A 25,418-nucleotide genomic window follows, 5' to 3' on the forward strand; every position below is an offset into this window, starting at 1 on the left:
AGAATGATGACCTTGCTTTCAAAATGCCAAAATAGAGACTAAATGAGAAGAGAGCCCGACTGCAAACAAAATGAGAGGAATGAGTAATGAATGACCCATATTAGGGTCATTTTAGGGTTTTGGGGCAAAAAGGAGACAAAATATAATAATAAAAACCCATAAAACACATGTTATATTGTGTCACTTAAGTGACTTGGCACCTAAAATGCCCAAATACTTTGTGGTTTCATGTGGATGCATGACGGATGCTTCCCCAAGCATTCTGTGGGAAATTGCACGCAAAAGCGATGCTTCCTGCCCGCCTCCACCACACTTCCAAACACCTATGCGCACTTGCACGCACCAGCATCCTGGCTAAAAACCCACGCACCGGTATCATAGCTTTAATATGAAGTTTTCAAACATTATATATTTTCAATGTGTTATTAAATAAAGGGGAACTCTTGTAATTAAATTATTCCCATTACTATAGACTTAGACTTGACATCAATAATTTTTGTCTCCATTTAACATTAATACAATTAAATATTTAGTTCAACTTTATAAATTAACTTTATTAGTGCACAAAAAATCATATCAATGATAAAAAATACTCTGTTGATATTAAACATTTACCATAATGTCACTAACAGTAGAGGTCCCAATGATGTCTAGATTAACTTACTATAAATAACACAATAACACAGGGGCGCATCTCTTGGACGCACCAGGGACTTGGATACACTGGGGACTTGGGGACTCCGTTCCCCCATCCCCAGTGGTGCCACCAGATTCCACCACCTCCGCTGAGGATGGGGGATGTCCCGATGTTAACTATTTGCTGATTTGACTATTTATGTTCAATGTTTGATGTTCCAATCCAATGCAATGTTCAAGTATTTACTCTTTTACATCTTTATATCTTATATTGCAATAAATCTTTTCATAACTAGCATTTAAAGTATCAATGTATAATATATACGACCCCCCCGGTCCCCCTGCTGTCCCCCTGCAGTCCCCAAATTAAGGCCCGTTTGTCCCCCTATCCCAGAAACTTGTTCCCCCATCCCCCCGTCCCCCCATCCCCCAGGGTGGTGTAACTATGATAAATAGCAAATTTGCTTGAAATTGCCTCTAAACACCTCAAAATGTTCTGCAACTGAAACTGTCTAGGCTAAATAGCCTATAAGTCCCTTAAGTGTTCTGGTTAGCCTATGGGACCAAGGGCAAACAGGCTAACAACATCATCATGTTTAAGTGCTAGAAAGGGGACATTACAACAGGGAATATTGTTTGCATGCCAGTAAATATTGAGGTTGATTTTTCTGTGCTAAAAGAAGCAATATATAACCTTGAACGGTCTGGAGGTCAAGGTGATTTGCAGATTGTTTCTTTTGCAATACTCAATTTACCTTTTGAAGTAACAGGATATGGTTATATAGGTAAGGGGTTTACCTCAGAATGATGCACATATCTTCTGTTTGCCTAGTCTTTTCAGGGAAGAAATAAGGTCTGTTTTAGATCAAACGGAATTAATATTGTCTCAATTTGCTTTGAGTTAAGAAGTCAGCTCATCAACAAAGCATAAGAAAACAGTAGAAAGTGGTGATATTTGGTAGAAAAATTCTACTTTGAAAGATGCTCTTCAAGATGAGTGATACAACAGTTCAAAATGAGGAGGTGGTATTTTGATATATGTTCTAATGACGGACCAAGTCCTGCGATGGAGAAGTGTTGTCGCAATGGAAGAAGGAACTGTGTTGTGATATACGTTCTAATGATGGCACAAGTCCTGTGATGGAGAAGAGTTGTTGCAAAGAAAGGAGAAACTCTTTATGTATCAAGTACATTAGAGCCTCAAGGAAAGTAATAGCACTCAAGTGCCACTTTGTTGATGTCATACCTGACACATGTCATTTGATGAAAACTACAGAGGTAGTGGAAAAAATTACTTTCAAACAAGGAAGAATCATAGGGAAAGCGAAAAGGTGTGATGATCATAAAAGTTTAAATGGTAAATATAAAGGGAAACAGTTTCCTTTTTCAAGAAACTATTATGAAGTACTAATTTGGCTTATCCAACATTCTTTAAATATGTAATAAGAAGATAACAAACGGGAGGTGATTCCAGAATTCTTAAGCTTATGCTCAGAAAGAGGATATATTTTCTGATTTTAAGATTGTAAAAGGGGGAGATATCAATAATTTTCTTTAGAGGAGTCATGGCTTTTTTACAGAAACAGAGACTTTGAACTCTGTGATGTTGTCCAGGAAAGAAAGGGGGACTTCTGAAACTTCATGTTTACTTGTCTTTCTTTGTGGCTGTTATTTTCTAATGTCAATTGCAACCATTCCTAGGTATTTTATCTGTTTTGGTGAATTATGGGTGTGATTATGTAATGAGCTTTGTATCTTAAATGCTCGCATTTTCTGAAAGAATTGCTGTTACTTTCCCTAATTATTTCTGCTGTGGATGCTCAGAAAGTGAATTTCATGTCATTTGTTCCTGTATCCCGTTGTTTAGAAATCTGTGATTTTCATCTGCAGCATGCCTATGTGCATGTTTTAGTTTTCCTTTTCTGCTTTCTGGTTAAAAGCACACCCTCAAAACCAATTAAATCATAAGAGGGAGCTGTATCTCTAAAGTTCAAAGGAAGATCTCTTCAACTGTGGGTTGCTAGTTTGTCCTCAACCTTGGGCAATGAAGAGTCATTTTTAAGGTTATTTTAAGAGGGCAAAATCTGCAACTAACAGGTAGAACTTTTGAATTTTAGCTTTTCTAAACTAAGGGGGGCTTCTTTAAGGTGCTGTTTAAAATATAATTATAGGTAATGAACATATACCTTGCCACAAACCATACCCATTGTGTGGTAGATTCCTATTCAGGTGGGCATTTTGTATTTGTATGTTGGTTTGTAACATGCAAGGTTGCGTGCCTTTGTAACGCAAATGAATTACCGAACAAAGTGTAAGGATGTCTTTTTGATATTCTGTAATCATGCTAATGCACATATATACAAAAACTAATTTTAATGTAATAAGAAATGATGTTAAACTTGATTTATTTTGTGTGTTGGTGCAATAGAGGTTGAGCATGAAGTAGATGGGTGCCATATCTAGTTTGGCAATATGGTCCCAAATTTCAAATGCAAAAGAATGCAATAACTTGAATCCACTTGGTAACATCCTAATGAAGATGTCATTGAAGATTATACCTTCAAATCATATGCATAAGCTAGGCTCTATGCATTCTATTTAGAAGATTGCTGAAATTGTAGAGTATTAAAAGAATCTAATTTAAATCCATAATAAATCCATACATTTCTTATATCCTTTGATAAAATAGAGTTTACAAAAGCGTTGCAAGGATTTTATAGTAATGTTGGCTAACAAATCAGAAATAACATCTACAAATGCATACAATATACACAGAGACATTCAAATAAAGCTAAATCTGCACTTTTTGAGTTATTTATCAAGTATTACATTATCTTTGTAGACATTTGGGATGAAACCCAAGTCATTATAATGCAAAATATTCTATCCATTTGCTAGAAAAACCCTAGTGATCTACAATGGCCTATTGTTCTTGCTTTGTAACCCATTTTCCAGCCCTTGGATAATGAAAATCGGCTAATTATGTTATTTGATCATTCAAGTTGCCTTGAGAGATAAAATCATGTCTACCAACAAATACAAAGGTCACCTGTACTTTCTTACATAACCATCATCTAATTTTGTACTTGGAAGTTGGAAGTGTGTGGAACTTACCATTTTGCTTGTTGCATCTGTCCTTGAGGTTTGATGGCTTTCGAGTCATGCTCAAGTCCAAATAACATTATCATCGATTTTTTATGGAAATCCAATGGAGAAGTGGACATAAACATTTTGGAGTACAATGTGCAAGGTGACCCACAAAATCTGTTACATGGCTACCTTTCTCCTCCATTGCTGAAAGTGCATTTGAATACATGCCCTTAAGATTAAACAATTTTACTATTCATGAGAATGTGATTGGGTGGTTGTAGTATCTTGTTGGGTCATTAAATGGGGTTCTAACTTCTAGGCATGTCTTGAAGTGGTTGGATTGAACAAGAGGCAATTAAGAAATATGTGGAGATTCAATGAGCTATTAGACATGAAAACAGGATGCAAGATTTTAGGTTGGGACCGGATTTGGGATGGTAATAAGGAGGTCTGAATGCCAAGCTGACCTTCAAAATAAGAAGAAAGGAGAAAAAAAGGTTAAGGGATGTCCTTGTGGTAAAATATTTTAGAAGTGGATGCCGAAATAGGACATTTGGATAGGGTTCCAAATGTTTGGAAGTAAGAGTTGTGCCAAGAGGAACCCAACAAGACAAAGGGAGTGGATGCTTGACTAAAAAAATTAAGATGCACAAAGGAAATCTAGAATTGGGGAAAAGGGGAGAGGAATATGAACTTATGGGATAGGATATGGGATGTGGATGCGAGGCAAATGTCCATGTTCATGTCCACCTTGAACGACCACAATTGTTGAGAGTCTTGAGACAATGGAAGAATAAATATAAACAGAAAGGAGGACAGGATGGGGAAATCATAAGGGATGGCAAAAGTTTGCAAAAGTGGGTGATGGAAGTGTTATTATAAATCGATATTTACAATAGAGATTAAAGGCTTTTCTATAATAGATTACAAGATGATGTTTCTAAATGAAAGAATAATGAACTGAAGCCAGAATTAGAAACTAACTAAACTAACTAAGATGAACATTATAGAAATATTACAATATTTTTTTAATACCCTTATTTAATGGTCATCATTCCAACTACAGTAGCATAAATCGTTTTGGGAAAAAATCATGAAACCCTCCATTGGTTTAAAAAATAGCCATGTTTTTGTTCGAACAATTGGCAAAAATATTTGTAGATGAGCATTACAACCCAAAAATTGACTGCAAGAAACCACAATTTTTTTTTGAAAAAATTGCCAAACTCTCCAATGATTTTTTTGGGAAAAAAAACACCCTTGAGATCACCATCTGTCATGATATTTTGACAGAATATCTAGACACAATTTTTAAGGAGAAAATTGAAAAAAACAAAACTAATTTTTTAAGGGAGAAATTATAAATCTGAGCAATAACTTTTTGTGGAAAAAATTATAAAACCCAATAGTAACTTTTAGTAAAAAATAATATAAAATTCCTTTTACAAAACAATTACAATTATTAGGGAGAATCGCACAATACCCAAATATAAACCTTCATTTTTGCAAAGAAACCTAAAAATTTGGAAGAATTGCACAATATCCATACACAACACAACCCTGGGCGTACAAAGAAATGAATTTCTGTTGACAAAATGACTTCGATCTGCACTGAAAATGCAGGAGAAAACCTAGCATGATGCCTGGAATTGTAAAGTAAAGCTCAGAATGAAGAGTTGCAGAAGAATGAAAAGATGCTCTTGTTGCTCTAAAGAACATGATCCAAAAAGATCTTTTTGTTGTGGAAAAAGTTCCCTTTGCAATCTCCTGTAGAAAACTGTCATAAAGTAAGCACACGTGTCTGAGAAATGGTCCCAAATGCAGCAAGAAAAAAATACTTCAAAGTGTTTTGTGAAAGGTTTTAAGGAAAACATGGCCTTAAAATGGAAATTGTGTTGCAAAATACAGTCACATGGGCTGAGAACAAGCCCTCAAAAAGAATAGGAACAACGTGGGTTGCTGAAAAATGAGGTTTTAAAAGTTGCAAGCACAAAATTGTTGAAGATTCTAGAGAGATGCAACTTTGAGGTAGTTAGGGTCTAGGAAAGATGGTGGCATGAGTTTTGCAGGGTGCAGACAAAAAACCAAAGCCCACAAGCCTAGAACAAGGACAACAAATGCACCAAAGTCAATGTCTGTAGTTGCCAATCCTTATGACCAACTTGCGACCAAGCATGAGAAGTATGACTTTACATAGCCCTCGAATTGCATAAGAAATTATGTTTTCTTGTTAAAAAATTGAAGGGAAAACATAAAAACAACTTCTATAAGCTATTTAGGAAAACACTTTATTAAAAAATTTGCCAAAACTTAAAGATTCTCATCAACTCACTCTTATGCTATATTTTTATAAAACAATATTTACAAGAGAGACGAAAGGCTATTTATAAGAGATATAAGACAATGTTTCTAAATGAAACAATTGTGAACCAAAAAGCCATGATGAGAAACTGGCTAAACGAACTAAGATGACCATTGTTGAAACACTACAATATTTCTTTATTAAGAGGGGTGTAGAAAAGCAAGGGCGGAGTGGATGTTAGTACTGGGATGGGAAATTATCTAAAGCCATTTCAAAATCTTTCAAGAAGGCAATAGAAGGGAAAATGGAGGAGGGAGGGAAAAGTTTCAGTAAGTAGGTGCTGAAACAAGATGAATGACAAATGTCCAAATCCAAACTGAAGGTTTGCAAACTAGTGAAATGAAGGAATTTGAAGAAGGGAAACAACTTGAGATGAATTTATGGAACTTCCACGTGGGAAAGAAAATGGATGTGGAAATCAGATGAATAAGAAATGCTTGGACATCTAGTAGAAGGCCACAAGATAGAAAATGATCACTACAAAATACCAAGGTTGCATGGGTACTCGTACCCACACCCCTGGTACTCGTACCCACGTACCCAAGTACCGGGTACACGTATCCCACGTACCGGGTACTCGGTGGAGAGCATCATAGCTAAGGACCTTGATTAAGATTCTGATCTTTTTTTTTGGTTTTTTGTTTTTGTATTAGCTTGTTGTTTATCAAACTTAATTCAATACCAAATCAGTTTGAAACTTTGATACTCATTAACAATAAACTTTATCACTGTTCAAGTTAAAAGTTTATCATTTGCAATATGTCATTCTCATATGGTTTAGGATCTTCTTGTTCATGTTTAAATTCTGCCTTCTTTGTTATGCATCTAAGCATTTATCATGTATTATTATTTCAAACATATAGCAAATCTGAAACTGAAAATAGTACATTACATTTGCAAACTTTATCACTGTTCTTGTTTTGAAAAACCATTGTCATGACTCATAAAATCAGATTTTTTATAAATATTAAAGTGTAATTTTTAAGTAAGTTTGACATACCCAAGTACCTCCGTCCCCAATTATGAAAAATACTTTAAACATTCAACAATAGCATATATATATATATATATATTTGACTTATGGCTTATATTTTCAAATTTTTTGTTTTGAATGCTCAATGTCATGACTCATGGCAAATATTTTGATTTTTATATTTTCTATAAAATATTAATTATATAGAAAAAATAAGGCTTACACACGTACCCCCGTCCCCTATTTTGAAAAATATGCGTACCCGTACCCGCTCCCGTACCCGTTCCCGTTCCCGTACCCACGTACCCATGCAACCTTGCAAAATACCAACATTGCCAGACCTGAGATTATTTTTTTGAACTTTTGTGTCCTACAACACATTTAATGTCCTCAAGAATGGCAAGGAACAACACACACATGGTTTCTACCAAAAGAATCCATAGAGAATTTCTCAAGTCAGTTATTAACAGTGTTACCTTGGGATGCTTCCCTGGTATATTTTCAGCCGTCCTCGTCCCATAAATGTCTTGGAGACTTGGGGACACCTAGGGGATTTTGACTTTGACTTTTAGAACAAATTAGACTCTCAAAATAACACAAATTTGCCATATGAATTCTGCTGATTCTTATATTTTAAGGTTCTATTATGTATAAGTACATGCTTAATCCATGTTTTCATATAAATATTTTAAGTTTTTTTATATATTTTAATTTTTCCTATTGTTATATAGCTATCCCCATTTGTCGTCCCCCACCGTCCCCAAGATTGGCAAAGAAATTTGCCGTCCTAGAAACCCATCCTGCTGTCCCTTGTTGTCCCTGTCCCCATCCCCGTCTTTGAAACTTGGGGGAACGTAGGTTATTAATAATGGACCAGACAAGACAATAGGTGTAAAAGGAAGATGTACCTATTATGATAATAGCTCGTGGTCTATTATTAGTTAATGGTTATCTATTATAAATATCTAGTTAGCTTTAGTTTGCTTTCACTTTTTTACCTTTCTCTGTTAGAATAGAATGTTTCTATTCTTTACGATCGTTTCCTAAGGAAACATCATTTTTTTTTTTATATAAATTGACTTTTTAGTCTTTGTTAATAACAAGCAAGTATTTTACCAATTATTTAATAATATTGTATCAGAGCCAATACTTCAAATTCTTTCAAAAACATTTATAATTTCTTTTTGAAATTTTTTGTTAATTTTTTTTTTTAATAATTTTAGAGTTTTCTTGTTTGAAAAAAAACCCGACTAGGGTTTCTGTTCGGATTTTTGGAGTCATCAACAACAAATCATCGAATTTTTCTGAAGATTGAATGATCTCTAGTCTGTAAATGAAAACAAGCTTGCATCCCATCTGATTTTTTGGTTTTTTCAGAGCTATCAGCCCTCCAAAAATTGCGATTTTTTAACAAAATCGTATTTTTTAACAAAATCGTATTTTTTACTGCTCCTTTCTTCATCAGCTAAGGAACTTGGCGCTGCTACAAACCTATTGGTCTCGTTTGTGAGGGACTTGACGCTGCTACAGACCACATATATTTGTGTTTTGAATCTTGTTTTTTGCAAAAAACGGACCTTTTTTCTATAGATAGGCTTTTGCCTTCCAGTGTTCCTCCTCACGCTTGCTATGCCATTTCTTTCGTGTTTGTTCAACAAACCTGTTCGTCCATCCTTGAAGCAAACTCAACGGTTTTATCAGAAAACCTCAGTAATTTTGCAATTTTTGACCATTCATGGTTGTCGACTATACTTTTTTCGAAACCCTAATTTTTGAGCTCGAAAAAATATTTTGATTTAAAATTCTTGGTGGTTTTTAGAGAGAGCTCAACTAGATTGTTGTCAAATTTTTCTGGGTGCCTCGATTTTCGAGCCATCAGATCCATAAAACAACACCATATTCCTTCTGGGTTTTCTGAGCTCTGTTCTGGGTCAGTCTTCAATTTTTCTGGGTCTTTCGTCTTTTTGCCTCGAAGAACATTCCTTCATAGATTTTCATTAAAAAACGTGTCATGGCATCTCTGACAAACATTCTGCTCAAGCATAACTCCAAATTCAATGGTCGTAATTATGGCACTTGGGCAACGGATCATTGCAATTTTTGAATATCAGAACACCGATCAACTTGTTTTGGGTGTTACAAAGCATCCGATTGCTCCTAGTTCTGATCAGGATACATGGGATATAATAATCGGGAGGTAGTGATGCTTCTCAAATTATTTGTGGCTGATGATCAACTTTCTTAGGTTCCATCCGGCAAGACAGGTGCTGAGATTTGGACACGTCTTAACGGTCATGAGACTTCTGACAAAAGCAGAGTCTTCTTTCTGAAAAACACTCTTATTTTCTATTGTCATGGATGAGCGCACCTCGCTCTAGGCACACCTGAATCGGATTCAGGAAATCTGTGATTAGTTACTTGCCATCGGTCTCAAGATGGAGGAAGAGGATATTGTGGTTATCACTCTTTGGAGTTTACCAAAATCCTATGAGCATTTTATCGAGACTCTCAACATCACATCTTCTAGTGTTGATTTGAAGTTCACTAATCTCTGCACCTTGTTGCTTTAGCAAGATCGGTGGAAACAACAGTTCGGTAGCATCTCCAATTCCACCTCAATAGAGCAAGCCTTTGCTACGAAATCCTTTTAAAAGGGTAAAGGTAAGTTTCAATAGCCAGAAGTCTTCTGCTCTAGCATCGGATGGTTCCCAAAAGAACATTCAATGCAACTATTGCCACAAGTTTGGACACATGAAGGTTGAATGTCAGAAACGCTTAGTTACACAGTCTAAGCAATCGGGTTCGCAACCCAAAGTGCACAATGCAGAACACACCGAGCAGGTGGAATCTACCTTTTACGCCTTCATGGCTAAAAGACGTGCAGATCATGTCAAGTCATCTGCTTGCTACATTGATTCAGGTGGCTCTTGTCATTTCACTCATCATAAAGATTGGTTTATTGACTACCAACCTTATTTAGACTATTATTTTTGGTGGCGGAGAAGAGTACATGGTTGTAGGAAAAGACAACATTCAAAGTCAGTTTGCTGGGAGGAATCTCATATTCCTTGATATCTATTACGTTCTACGGATGGAACTAAATTTACTCTCAGTTAGTTAGTTGCTGCGACATTCTCCACACTTGGCAGTCACCTTCAGTTCACATTAGTGCACCATCACTGATCGAGCGACTAAGTCTACTGTTGTAGTGGGTCTTGAGAATCATGGTCTTTTCAGACTTACTGATTCTGGTGATTCTCAGGAGTTAGCTATGACTACTTGGCGGTCTTCTATCGACACACTTTGGCATTAGCAATATGGGCACTTAAATGTGCATTATCTCTCACAGCTTGCTTGGGATGAGCTTGTTCTTGGATTGCTAGAGATTCAGATTCAATAGCTTGGAGTTTGTGATGCATGCCAGGCTGGGAAGCAACATCACACACCTTTCACTAGTGGCGATTGATGGTGATCTTCTTAGGTACTTCAGCTTGTTCATGCCTATATTTGCGGCCCTATGACCACTCCTTTTGTTCTTAGGTCCATGTATTTTCTGTTGTTTGTTGATGATTGGATGACAACAAAGCGTGTGCGCTTTATGACAGCTCCTAAGGCTGATCATTGGATGGCAGCAAAGCGTGTGCTTCGTTATGTGAAGGGCACTTCTGGTTATGGACTTCTGTACTCTTGAAATTCTAATCCTAAACTCAGTGGGTTCACAGATTCAGACTGGGCAGGCTCTGTTGATGATAAAAAGTCAACTTCTAGATATGTGTTCAATTTGGGATCCGGTGCAGTCACATGGACCAGTAAGAAGCAGCAGGTAGTTTCACTCTCCTCTACAAAGGCCAAATACAGAGGGACTATTAAGGCAGGATGTGAAGCTATTTGGCTTCGTCGGATGCTTGGGGATATGTAGTTGTCACCAGCAGGACCGACTACTCTGTTTGTTGATAACGAAGGCATTATCAAGTCAACAAACCAAGCATGTGGATGTTCACTGTCATTATATATGACAGCTGGTTGAAGATGAGACTATAGATTTGTTCCTACCATAGATCAGACTGCAAACATTCTCACCATGCCTCTTGGACCTGATAAGTTAGTCAAATTCAGAGGACAGCTTGGTGTTCTAGATAGATTAACCATTAAGGGAGGATATTATGATAATAGATAGTCGTCTATTATTAGTTAATGGCTATCGATTGTAAATATCTAGTTAGCCTTAGTTTGCTTTCGCTTTTTTAGCTATTCTCTGTTAGAATAGAATGTTTCTATTTTTTACGATCATTTCCTAAGGAAACATCGTTTTTTTCTTTTGTATAAATTGACCTTTCGGTCTTTGTTAATAACAAGCAAGTATTTTACCAGTTACTTCATAATAGAATTTTGGTAAATTTGGGGACAGTTGAATTGGGTGCCAACAACATACACAACACTACAATGTCTTCCATATACCATTTCAAGCCCTATTGAGTTTCCGGGACAGGGGACAATGGACGTGTTTCCGAATCCCTGATTTCTGAGCCATTTTGGGACAGCATGGAGGATGACTAAATAAAAGATATAGAATTTTTAAATATATATAGTATTTCATACAATAACATCAATATTTGATAAAGCATGCGTATATAAATTATAGAACCATAATATATAACATTTTTGTTAAATTAACAGTTCACATGATAGTCATCTGCATCTGGGTACTCACTGGATTGAAGGGCGACCCTTAAAGTCAATCAAATTAGCAAAAACCCAAACCTTAATTGAAATTAGCAAGTCTAGTAGCTTCACTTTCAGCCACCTTTCTCATTCTTTATCAATAATAGTGTTTGCATCCAGTTTGTAGTTTATGGACTGATTTCAATTCTTAAAATCATACCAGTTTTTACTCATCAACCCTGTTGTAAATGATAACACAAATTTATGCTTATCTATGCTGTTTTAAATCTGTGAAGCTTAGAAATCAATCTCAAATCCCTTTCATGTCTGTTGCAGCTATTAAGGCTAGTTAAGGCACAATTCTTTTGAATACTATTATCTCCTAGGAGCTAGTCGCTTTTTCAGGGATCCTCTGTAATAAGAACTTGTCTGCAATTTTCTATAAGATCAGAGCTGCAATATTACTCTGTCAATCTTTGAAATCAGAAATTTAATGCAGACGTTAAATCGTATGATGCTATGAAAGACCATATTTCATGTTGCTGCGCTAAGAACTAATACATGTAATTTAATGTGTATGAAAGTTATCAAAATAAATTAAAAAATAGTTTTTTAAAGAATTTGAGTGTTTTTAAAATGTTCTCGCTTCTAGGAAAAGAGGGATGGCTGGCTGTCGCAATATGGTTAAGTGTCATAGATGTTCCTGACTATCCTGGGAAGGGCAGGCCATCCTTTCTGAGAATCACTGCCATCCCCTTGTTTCTGGGATATTTCTTACTGTTTCCCAGATGTTGTGGCCAACAGGGGAATCCCTGACCCATTCCTCCATGCATGGGATGTTACGGAAATGGGGACACATGAAGAAAGATCCAGGGATGCAGTCCTGGGTCTCCTTGGTTCCTCAAGAAGACCCCTTGAAATGTATATATGATAGGTAAGCATCTATTAATGCTTCAGTGATGCTGTCGCATGTTGTTTGCATGATTTCCACTCAATTTCATTTCTACTACTGCTATATTCATATCTGTGCTTTTTATTTGGATGCAAAAGAAATAAAAAAGGAGGTAGTCTTAACTGTTGGAAACTATTCTTAATTCTTAGTAAATGTATTTTAGTGTTAACTGCATTTAAGAAGTGACTTTTAAGTAATTTGGAATAACTTGTGTTGATTCGGAATTAACATAATGTATAATGTTAGTTGCATCATGTTTTTTATAGACAAAATCATTATCAAGTTCTGTATTTGTATCATTCTTCTTTTTGTTTCTTTAAAGATAAGATATTCTTGCTTATACTAATTTTCACCATGACATACAGATTAGCAGCCGTAATTTGGACCGTGTTCGTAAACTAAAGAGTGCTATGACAAGGCTGACAGCACGTGTTCAAAAGGTCTCAACCACTGCAATTATGTTTTCGTTTTGATCTTTCCAGTCTCTGAATGTGTTATTGAATATAAATCAAGTGTAACGTATTCTATGGCTCAGGCTTCTATCTTAGCATACCTAGATATTGTCTTTGTTTAATTAGTTATCATCTGTGGACATCCCCAAAAATAATTTCTGAAAAAATATCTGAATGTATGCTAGCTTTTGTAAAAGTAATTTCTGAAAAATATCTAAGTATGCCAACTTTATGTTTTTTCTGAAATTCCCATTTCTGCCATTTGTTTTTCACAAATTTATAGAAACTTGACAGATGTGCATATTTGTTAGTTCTTGGTTAATGAAATGAAGCTAAACTGTTGTGGTTCTAAAGCAATCAGATCGAAAATTGCTGACATGAACACCGCAATAGGCCAATTTATTGCAATATGTGAAGAAATAATGCAGGCATGACTGAGAGCAAATATTTGAAAAAGCATGTAGATCATTCGAGAATAAAAATTATTATGCAAGTTATACTGGAGCTCATTTAAGAGTGGCATAGATGACCATCTTTTTCTCTTGAATTTGGCTGGGAGGAAATACCTGGAATACCACTAGTGCATTTGAAAATGACAAGTTTAAACATTTAATAGACTTTAGGCAAGTAGGGGAAGCAACATATAATATTATAAATTTCCGGGGATCTGCATTAATGATGAAGAGTCAAGAAGTAATTGAAGACAAATTTAGGACTTTCTCTGTTACCCTGGGTTTCTGGGACAGGGGGATGGGGAAACGGGTTTCCACGATGGATTGTATTTCCAGAGCAGGGGATGGCAGTGAGACAGCTATATAAAAAGTAAGGAAAATTAAAAATTTATTTGGAAATTTTAAATATTTGTATGAAAGCATGAATAAAGCATGCTTATATACATTATAGAACCTTAGACATAACGTTCGTGTTAAATAGTTTAAGTGGAGAGTTCACATGAGAATGGAAGTCAAACAAATATGCCCTTGGGTAACATTATTGATACTTTGGATGGCATGCAGATGATACGTCAACTAAATTGATAGTCTCAGTAGAAACGTTTCTTTATAATCAATTTACAATTTAGAATTCTCGACTATTTAATTTATTACAAGTTTGATGTGACGACCATCAATATATGGGGGAATCTTGAAATGACAATTTTCTTTGATATCTCTAAGGCATTGTATTAAAAACAAACATTATCCATGTCAACGTTCTGAAGACACACAATGATCAGACATTATTTATGGTACATGCATTGTTGCTCTGTGCATTTTTTACTTATGCTGGCTTGAAATCTGGCATATCACTTTTTATGTGCTAAAGATGAGAATATCCCATTGGACGTAGGTAACATTTTTTGATTTGTAGTGTATAATCTTTTTTATTTTGCCTGCTTTCTCTAATGATTACACTTCAATTGTTTGTACAATAGAAATGTGTTTTGTTTCCAGTTTTCTTAGTTGGAACATTGATGAGGTGTTCCTCTTGCAGGTAAGAGATGAACTTGAACAGCTTTTGGATGATGATGACGACATGGCTGACCTTTACTTATCAAGAAAATTAGCTGGGTCAACTTCACCAGTTGGTGGGTCCATTGCTCCCAACTGGGCTCCAGCTTCTCCTACTATAGCATCAAGGATTGGCCGTGCTAGCAGGACAAGTGCTACAACCATACATGGGAATGAGAATGATGTTGAAGAGCTTGAAATGTTGTTGGAGGTGTTTGTAAATCCTCTATTCTGAAGTTTTAATTACTATTTTTCTGAGAAAATTCAGGAAATTCTAAATATCAAATGAACTAATTTTATTATAAATCTTACATTGTAGGCTTATTTCATGCAAGTAGATGGCACACTGAACAAGCTGACCACAGTTAAGTGTATATAAGTATCTCTCTCTTATAACCACTTCTTTAGTTTCTAACCCCAAGAACATTCTTTCTCTTAAATATTGAACTTTATTCTCTACATATGTGGAAATGCCCTAATTAAATTGATATTTCTGAAAAACATTCAAGCACAAATATTTACGTTTCTTTCCCAATCCACTTAATTGTGCAGACATGTGTAGAGTTTTGATTTCCCATAATATAGATCTTTTTCTATTAAAAATTCATCGCTAGCATGTAAAAAAATTGAAATCTTTAGTGACTTTAAATGTTGCTTCACCAGTTTTGTGTAAATTTCAATTAAGAAAAGGACAGATAAGTTGATTCTAAGTCCATATGATGATTCATATAATATAATTAAGGTTTTCTATTATAAATCCTAAAGGGGAACATTTAATGATTGGAGTTTAGTCCCAACTTACAACTGGAGCATAAAAGATTCAGTGTCTTGTGTAAAAACAAAGAAAAAGACAAGTTTTTTCAAATTATAAAAGGAAACAAGTTGCTTTGTAATTTATAGCTAGACATCCTTCCAAACATGAAGACCATGTCTTCAGCAAGAATATGACCACATCTTGAGATATCATTTGTCGAGATCCTTTTACTCATTGCTCAATTCAAATTTCACTTGTTAGTGTGGGAGATATAGCTTCAGGACATATCTTTCTCCCAACTTGAAATATATAAATAATCTAATTTTTATTGAAGTCATCGAAGGGTCCTCAATTTGAATGGATAAGGCATTGAAGAGTCAAGACAATGAAAGGTCAAGACAATGAAGGGTCTTCTCTTTGTAACAAGAAGACAATGAATGGTCAAGGCAATGTTTTATATTATACAAGAAGGAATTTGTTAGATTTTTGATGTTCTTTGCTGAGTGATTGTATCAAAGGGTTTTTTCATGTATTGTTTGCAGATCGTAGGGATGATGATCATTGCTTTAGTTTTGGTCTATTTTTGGACATGTTGTGAATCTGTTTGCTACTCTTTTATTAGTAAAGTGATTCTTATGTGGCTGGGTTTTTCCCCTCAAGTTGGAAGGTTTTCCCAGTATAATTTGTCGAGTCCTTTGTTCATTTATTTTGTTTGTTGTCTATCTTCATTTTTTGTATGCAACTCCAACATTGTATCAGAATAGGCTCTTTTGCTAACTTTGGGGTTTCTTGAGTTATACATGTGTGCACCCTTTGGTACCTGACACCAAAGGATAAATTTTCAGTGTTGAAAGAAGTTCAGATGATTAATTGCATTTTGATAGAGGAGCTGGACTGAAACTTGTTTCTTCTTCTGGGAGTGGATTCGTGACAGAATTCACATTCGTGTAGAATTTGAGATGTCTACATCAGAGGACAAATTTGTAAGGAGCAGTAATCTGTTTCAAAATTTAAGAGATATATTTCTTGACTGAAAATCAATTATTATATTCTGAATATTTATTCTGGTATGAAGTTTATTTAATGTTTATATTATATCTTGAATACTCTAATTTGAGATTTTATGTATCAAAGGGCATTGTGTGACCCATACTTGTTTTTCCGTGCAAAGAAATTATTTTTTGAGTATGCCAATTGATATTTGGTCTTCTAAAATATTGGCGTTTACGGTTATGATTTAGTCACACCTTATTGAAGTGTTATGAAAAATATACAAAGAGCAGACATTTTCATTTGCGGGCCCTGATATTCTATTTGGATCAATTATTCAAAGGGGTCGGAGTAAAATTACACAACAAAAGATCCAAGCTACAGAAAGAAAAAGAGGTCTAGGTGGTGGGGCTCACAGCTTTGGTTTCCGCTTGTTAATCTAATTGCTAGCCACCTGTGGGTCTCATAGGCTATTTGGCCTTGTGGATGTTATTAAAAACTTTCATTCCTTCATTCAATGATAAGGGGTTGGATATTATTGATGTGGAAGGAAATAATTTTTCTAAAGATAACTTTGTCAACACATTCCTACACTCTCATCCTGATGATGGATCATGGAGTACGATATGAAACACTGATGGTAAAAATTTACACACAATTTAGCCCAGAAACACAATTGCACATTTCATGGATTTTGGAAATCTCCTATATTCAACATTGCTATTCATTTAAATATATCCCCAAGTTGAAATAGGTATAACTATTGTCACTTGAATTTTCACATTATCGTCAAGACATATATATTGGTGCTAAAGTTTCCATTAGGGAAATATTCTAATATTTGGTGGGAACTTAATGTCAAATGATATTAGAAGCATTGGCGTGAATAATATATTTGGCCGAGGAACATTTAAAATGATACATCTCCAATATGCTGGCAAAGCTTATTGTAGTAGGGAAAGGTTATTGGATTGGCAAATGTTACATGCGACCATTTAAAGTCTCTCAAAGACATTACGACATACTTGCCTCCTCACGATAGTTGTACGGGTGTTTGGAGGCTATGGAACCATGCATTATAACACAGTTGATTATAATCAAGTATTTGCTTGGAACAATATGGGTGTTTGAAAAAGGTTGGAGGTGCCAGCACATACGTAAGCTGCTAACTCAGTTTTGTAGATCAATGGAGTCCTAAGCATGCCCTGGTATTACAAGGATTAACAACATTGTGGCATTCCTTTGGGAGCTGTATAGAGGTGCTGTGAATAAGCCAATAGGTGCTATCAGTATCAACTACTGCTATTAAAAGATCAGAAAAGAACAAGTGGAGGAAAATTAGATGATAAAGAGATAAGTATTTCATACTCTTGAATAATGTTCATATCACTTTTACGTAGTTATTAATTCATTCATTAGAATAGTGAATCATGTATGCTTCTAGCACTGATATTTCGCATTGGGATAGGTTGATCCTATGAACTATTAATAATCTCTGTAAAATGCTTCTAAGACGTATCGTGGAGCATAAGGATGATGAGGATGAGCTTGATGCGTCATGTGAGGAAGTCACACAGGCTGAAGAATGAAGTCAACTTGTTGTCATAGGGCTAAGTTGGTGGCACACAATTGGAGACATCTCTCTCAAAGAACCTATTTAAATTGTCTTGTAATCAGTTTTTTCTAAGAGGAGGAAATGACATTCAAAGGGAGCTAAATTTCCAAGATTTCAGGGCACGAGTTGAGAGCATTAAGGTTCTAGATTAATATAGGGGAGTTCACTTCCTTAGAATTTCTTTGCAATCTCTGCAGCATAAGGGATCAAAAGAGTCCTATGAAGAAGTGAAGATGTCAGCTAAGTGGTTTGCAGTGTTGCAAGGCTGCTAATGTCCTTGGGAAAAAAACTCTTCAGCTGCAGTGAACAGAATTGCAGAGTCAATCTAGATTTGACATTGGTAGCTCTACAGAGTAGTTTATAGGGTGATCCGGGATGAGGTTGAGGACAATTATGTACTCTAGTATGTCAGAAGTTTCAAAGGCGAGTGTTGAAAACCGTTCCTCTAAGGCAAGCATCGTAGGCAGTCTCGAACGAGGAGGTCAAGAGGTTAATGCAAGTGCTTGGAGCTTCAAAGGGAGTCACATCATTGTGAAGATTTTTTGTTATGTATGCTCCTTTATGAGAGAAATATGAGGTGAAAGCTCTTGTAATGTATAGTTTTCTGTGAGAGAGATATGAGGTGATTTCTCTAAGATGGAGAAATATGAGGTAAAGCCCTTGAGAGATGTGCTTATTTCCACGTGTGGGAGTAGCCATGGTGGATGTCATGTGGAGAGATTCCATGACGGCATCGTGTTGAGTGATTCTGTGATGGGCAATTGTGTATTAGCTTCTTTCCACATATGGGAGTAGCCATAGTGGATGTCATGTTGAGAGATTCCATGACAGCATCACATTGAGTGATTTCATGATGCCATTTGTGTATAGTAGCCATGGTGGGCATAATGTGAGTGATTCCATGAGTTATCATGTTTAGAGATTCCGTGATAAAAATCTTTTCCACAAATGAGTGTAAGCCATTGTGGGTGTCATATTGAAAGATTCCATGACATAGATATCTAGAAAGATACCTCCCTGGCTAATAGGGAATGTTAGAGATGTAACTTTAGGAGATATGTTTCTCCCAATTTGAAATATTTAAATAATCCATTTTTTATTAAAGTTATCATAGTATCCTCAATTTGAAGGGACAAGACATTGAAGAGTCAAGAGTCAAGACAATGAAGGGTTTTCTCTTTGTGACGGCAAGACAATGAAGGGTCAAGGCAATGTATTATATTGTTCAAGAAGGATTTGCTGATGTGATGATATTGGATGACAATTCAAAGAATAGGGAAAATTTACAATATAGGGATGTTCAAATTTTCAGATGATATTACATTCACCAGATTCATTATATAATTCTATTATGAAACATTAGAGGTGAATTAAGAATTCTTGAGTTACAAATTAACAGAATTTTATAGTGTAATTATTTGAGTTTTCATTACCAATGGGCATGCACAACAAAATGACAAAATGTAGATAACTAGGTCTATTACCGGCGAGGTTTTGGTTCACCTTTGAATAAAAAAGTGAAGTATAAATCTAAATCACTACAACTATGAGGGACCAACTCATCCAGTGGAATCATAATTAATCGCTCTTATGCCTCATCAATTCATATTTAGGATCAACATCCTGTTGTAAAGCTTGATTTTGTTAATACTCATGAACCTGTCAATATTGATGTTGCAAGATGCTATGCATGATCACTGGCATCTCTGCTTACCTGGAAGCCTATTTCTCTTGACTAACTAAATGAAGTTGTATGTGGACCTTTTCCTTTATGCAATAAAGAAGGTTTCTGGTGGATCGGAGATGGGACATTGTATCTGTCGAGCAATGAAAAGAGATGATTAGTGAACAAATTCAATGCTGCTAGATTCTTATAATAATAAATCCCATTTTGAAATTTTCATGATATATGCAATTTAAAAAAAAATTCTGATAGTTTGTAATATCTAAATATTTATGGCAGCAAGAAAATTCTCAATAATAACTATTATATCAACTCTTTATTTGACATTCCTGTATTAAGGCCATCGTGAAATTGATATTATTTAAATTTTATACAATATGTCGTTGGAAATTCTGCTGATTTATATGTTCTTAGAAAATCCAAAATAAATTAGATGCAACTGCAAAATCACATAATTTTGTTTTGTATATCAGCTGAGATTACATTCATAAAAAGGCTGTGATACCAACCTAAAATCCATTGATTGTGTTTTGGTTTTGAGTTTGGTCATATTTTGATTCATCAAATGAATAAATTGTTTTCAACATTGACCAAATTATGAAACGCAATTATAATTGGCAGGTTCAAAAGTCACTGCCAGCAAGGGTACAACCAAGAGTAATAATGAAAAAATATTTGCTATTTAATATTAGTAAAGGTTTACCACTCACCAAGTACAATGATATTCTGATATCATGGAAAACTATTCTTCAGTTAGACATTTTCAAAATCACCAATTTATTTGATCACCAGATTTAAACTGAAAACTTGCAATTTTTGTAATAAATGTGACTCCTGAATGTAATCACTTAAACCAGAAATTGAGAGGGTTTTTATACCCCATATTTCTGCATCAAAAGGTTTTTATCCTCGGACATCAAATGGACATAATACTTGAGCTTTGCAACAGGTTTTAGTAATAATGATAACGGATGCCTTTTTCAGTGCCCAATTCTTCTTTTACATTCACCTTTTCCAGTTGGCTCTGAGGGACAGGGGATGGACTGGGGACATTTTTTATGTGCCCTTGTGTCCCAGAAACATTTCAGGTATGGGAACAATTGAAAAAACCTATCTCAATGTAACACAGAAAACAGCTCTTTGCATCCATTACCAGCCTGCTAATAGATTTTCTGAATCAGCCACTCTATTTCAAATTCGATGAATTTTTCTATGTGGGAGATGGTTGGTCACCCTAGGGACAAAAAAAAATATTTCCACTGCTAGAAACCATAATCATTTTTTATAATGATGATCCAAGGAAAGGCATGATTATTCATCAGTCTCCAAGTCATGTTTGAAATGTTCATTCACTATGCATGTAAAGTTCTGTAAAATAGCTTGCAAGTTGTATTTATTGAACTAAATGCTAGTAAGGACGAGCCACTTGCATCCATATGGAGTGTCTGTTCTTTATGTTATTTTTGATAGATTTCCAAATGATCATATTTAGCTTGCAATGAATAGTGAAACCCAAATTGTTTGTTTGGTATATTTACTTCCATAAAGCCAAAGATATTTAGAATGCCTGCTTTTTGTAGGACAAAATACAATTTATTGATATTTACTTTCTCCTTTTGGTGGGAGCTGGATTCTTTGCATTTTGATTCAACATGCTATGAGTAATTATCCTTTACAGAATGAAGAGGCATGTGCTTAGAGAGTCACCTTGTCCCAGCAGGTGCATTGAGTGGAAAAGGTTACCCAATTTTAGAAATCCTATCATCTTTTTCCTGGCAAGCTCCAATCATAGCTGTTGTTGCAATATTTTAGTCATCTTGGATATATTCTTTCCTAATTGTGATAATGAACCTATTCAATATTGATTACCAACATGTTGATGAGGACCAGCCCACAAGTTAGGATAATCAGGATCATCTAAATAGCTAATAATGACACGTACTAAAATAAACAAGTGCCACCACTAACTCATTAGTCCTTGATTGCGTTTAGGTGCAATCTCTATTTAGTCAAGGCCAACTCTGTCTTAGCTAGGCTGAGTTAACTCATCTCTTGATTGAAAGTGATTGAGAGTTAACTAAGACTTCTTGGACAAGTCATCTGATTGATTCAGGTATCCACAAGACTTATATAATTGTATATCAGTCTCTGTAACTTGTCCCAACATGCAAAATATAGAATTACAGTATTTGGTTCACTTGGACTTCGGAAAAATAAATGTGTTTGGTTTTGGAAAGCTTTAATGTTCATAACAAATTTTAACGATACCTGCAAAAACTTTGACTCATCCACTTTTATATCAATTCCATACTGGTTATGGATTTGCAAAGAACTCATTATTTCATAGTTCTGTGCTGTTTCTTGACGGGAATACTGGAACAGGTTTTGTGGATGGGGGGGACCAAGGATCTAAATTTAGGGATAGGGCAGGGATGGTGGGGGGATTGAGGCAGAGCAGCAGTGAGGGGTGCAACACAGATGAACAAACTTAGGTGAATTAAGATCTTCAAGGAAAAAGCTGCAATATAATATCCCTTTGAATGCCTCATGAAAGGCAAACTAGTTTTCATAATGTTAAAGGCTGCAACTGGCATGTGCCATATAGTATGGAAGCATGGAATACAATGATGTCTCTGATGGAGATGGTGGTGCTGTGTGGGTAGTTTCCACCAAGTCCACGAGACTTGGAAACATACTTATGCGGGGGAGACAGGTTTTCTTTTGAGGGGATGCAACCCCATGGAAGTTTCGAATAATGTAAATTGTAATATTTCCTAACTAATCATTATGTATGTATTATCTGGTGATCTGGATCATTGGATTACCATGTCATACGGTCATTAGTTTGGACAATTTTTAGAGATCATATTGTTGAGAGCAATTTTTCTATTCATTTTATTTATGATAGATCTTTTAGGTGATCATATTTAGCTTGGAATGGAGAGGGAAACTCAAATATTTTATTTGGTAGTTTTCCTTACTCAAAGCCAAAGACATTTAGACTTGTTTTTTGTAGGACAGAAAAAATGTTAACCATTACTTTCTTCTTTAGCTGGGAGCCCATTTACTTTCTTCTTTTGCTGGGAGCCCACTTAATGAAATGTCAAAAGTAGGTGAAACAATGAACTGTTACTCCAACTAATTATCTGTTGGCCAAATCCAAATGCAATCTTGATTTTTCTAGAAGACTCCAATAATACCTGCTTGTGCAATATTTTATTCATCTATCGTGTGTGATATTGCACCTATTTAATAAGTTGGGATATGAAGGACGGCGAGTCCAGTATCTCCCATCTGCAGTGGAGCACTCACATATTAATATCAACTCATGTACATCTCCCAAAATATAGTGCTTGGTGAAATATGAGAGATTGTTGTGTCCATCAAACCTTAGAAAGACAGAAGCCCAATAAGAAGATTATTTATTGAAATATTTGATGTTTACTTCTCATGGTTACAGTAAACCATTATGGTTGTGATGAAATATTCAGAATCTAATGCAGTCGGATCTCATTTGTCTGTAATGCTCAGAATTAAATATTTTGAACACATACAACCCCCAGAATAGTGTACACAGAATACCAATTTCAGAAATATATAAAGCATCTAGAAAATAATATTTCATTTAATTTAAAACCATATACAACACTGTCTAGTTAATATCAAACCTCTACAAATAAGCACAGTAGTGAACTCCGAGTGAATCCACTTCCCAAGAAGAGTGGGTTTCCGTCCACCCTTTGTTACAAGATTCAAGAAGAGTTGGCAGATTAACGGATTTCCGGATGATTGATTTATAAACAGAGGAACAAATGTGTTCCTTATAAAGAATTACAAGGACGTTGTTTCTAAAAGAAACAACGTAGACTGAAGACAGAATTAGAAACAAAACTAGAGACAAGATAGGAAACATTCCTATCTGGACTGAAGAAAAAAGAGACGGGATAGGAAACATTCCTATCTAGACTGAAAGACGGACTACAGACAAGTAGTTGACTATTATAGAAAGTATAAGATATTATCTTAATACCCTCCCTTAATGGTCAACGTACGGATGTCGGAACATTTTGTGATAATTGAGACCCTCCTTGGATCTACAGAATGCTGAAACCAAGAAGCTTTGCCAGAAGAGTGCTATGACTCAAAATAAGTTGCATTTACAAAACTTCGTTTTTGTGGGAAAAACAGTAAAACCCAGAATCTCATGCAACTTTGCGTATTACAGACAACTTGAAATGATTTTTGAGGAAAAAATCAACAAACCCAGAATCTCACACAACCTTGCGTATTACAGACAACTTGAAATGATTTTTGAGGAGAAAATCAAAAAACCTAGAATCTCACACAACCTTGCGTATTACAGACAACTTGAAATGATTTTTGAGGAGAAAATCAACAAACCCAGAATCTCACGCAACCTTGCGTATTACAGAAATGATTTTTGAGGAGAAAATCAACAAACCTAGAATCTCACACAACCTTGCGTATTACAGACAACTTGAAATGATTTTTGAGGAGAAAATCAACAAACCCAAAATCTCACGCAACCTTGCGTATTACAGACAACTTGAAATGATTTTTGAGGAGAAAATCAACAAACCCAGAATCTCATGCAACCTTGCGTATTACAGACAACTTGAAATGATTTTTGAGGAGAAAATCAACAAACCCAAAAAAACAGAAACAAATTCAGAAGGCTCTGCTCTTGTCGGAAGTCTCATGAAGACCTTTTAGATGTGTCCAGATTTCGGCAGCTGTCTTGCCAGATGGAATCTGAAAAAGTTGGTCATCAGCTACGGATAGTTTGAGAAGCATTACTGCCTCTCGATTGTTTAGATCCCATGTATCTTGATCAGGACCCGGAGAAGTCGGACGCTGCGTAACACCTAGAACAAGTTGATCGGTGTTTCGATATTCGAAGATTGCGATGATGCGCTGCTTCCAGGTTCCATAATTGCGACCATTGAATTTGGAATTATGTTCGAGCAGAATATTTGTCAAGGATGCCATGGCACGCTTTTCAATAAAAAATTGTGAAAATTTGTGAAGGCACGTTCTTCGAGGCAAAAATACGAATGACCTAGAAAAATCAGAGAATGACCCAGAAGAGAGCTCGAAAAACCCAAAAGGAATCTGCTGTCGTTTTTTGGATCTGCTGGCTCGAAAATCGAGGCACCCAGAAAAAACGGACGACAACCCAGTTGAGCTCTCGGAAAACCCACCAAAAATCTGCAAGAAAAATATTTTTTCGACCCCAAAAATTAGGGTTTCGAAAAAAACGGTCCTAGCTGAAAAAAGCTTGAAAAAACTTCAGATTTCTTGATAAAAAATGGCAGATTTTTCTTCAAGGATCGATGTGCATGGACGAATGGGGCTAGAGTGTGCTGAACAAACACAAGCAGACCCGAGTTCGGGAATTTCCCTAGGCTGAAAACCCTAAGCGGGTTTTAGAGAAATTCAACAGAAATAATTTTGAAAAAATTTAAACAAATAATTTCCCGAAGAAATTATAAATTTTTTCGAAAAAATTTAAGTAATAGCTCTGATACCATGTTACAAGATTCAAGAAGAGTTGGCAGATTAACGGATTTCCGGATGATTGATTTATAAACAGAGGAACAAATGTGTTCCTTATAAAGAATTACAAGGACCTTGTTTCTTTTTAGAAACAACGTAGACTGAAGACAGAATTAGAAACAAAACTAGAGACAGGATAGGAAACATTCCTATCTGGACTGAA

General features: G+C 35.5%; 1 protein-coding gene across 1 annotated transcript in view; it reads left to right on the forward strand.

The window, feature by feature from the left end:
- The window catches only part of MGT9 (magnesium transporter 9), an 80,202-nt gene that overhangs the window by 34,276 nt on the left and 20,508 nt on the right, over positions 1-25,418 (forward strand). The window contains exons 5-7 of the mRNA XM_089807420.1: positions 13,041-13,115; positions 14,619-14,846; positions 14,955-14,999. Coding sequence (XP_089663546.1) covers positions 13,041-13,115; positions 14,619-14,846; positions 14,955-14,999 — 348 coding nt within the window. The remainder of the gene's footprint in view (positions 1-13,040; positions 13,116-14,618; positions 14,847-14,954; positions 15,000-25,418) is intronic.

This window comes from Cupressus sempervirens, chromosome 10 (assembly GCF_028749045.1).
Source record: "Cupressus sempervirens isolate cs-2001-9-10 chromosome 10, ASM2874904v1, whole genome shotgun sequence".
In the NCBI taxonomy this organism is placed as follows: domain Eukaryota; kingdom Viridiplantae; phylum Streptophyta; class Pinopsida; order Cupressales; family Cupressaceae; genus Cupressus; species Cupressus sempervirens.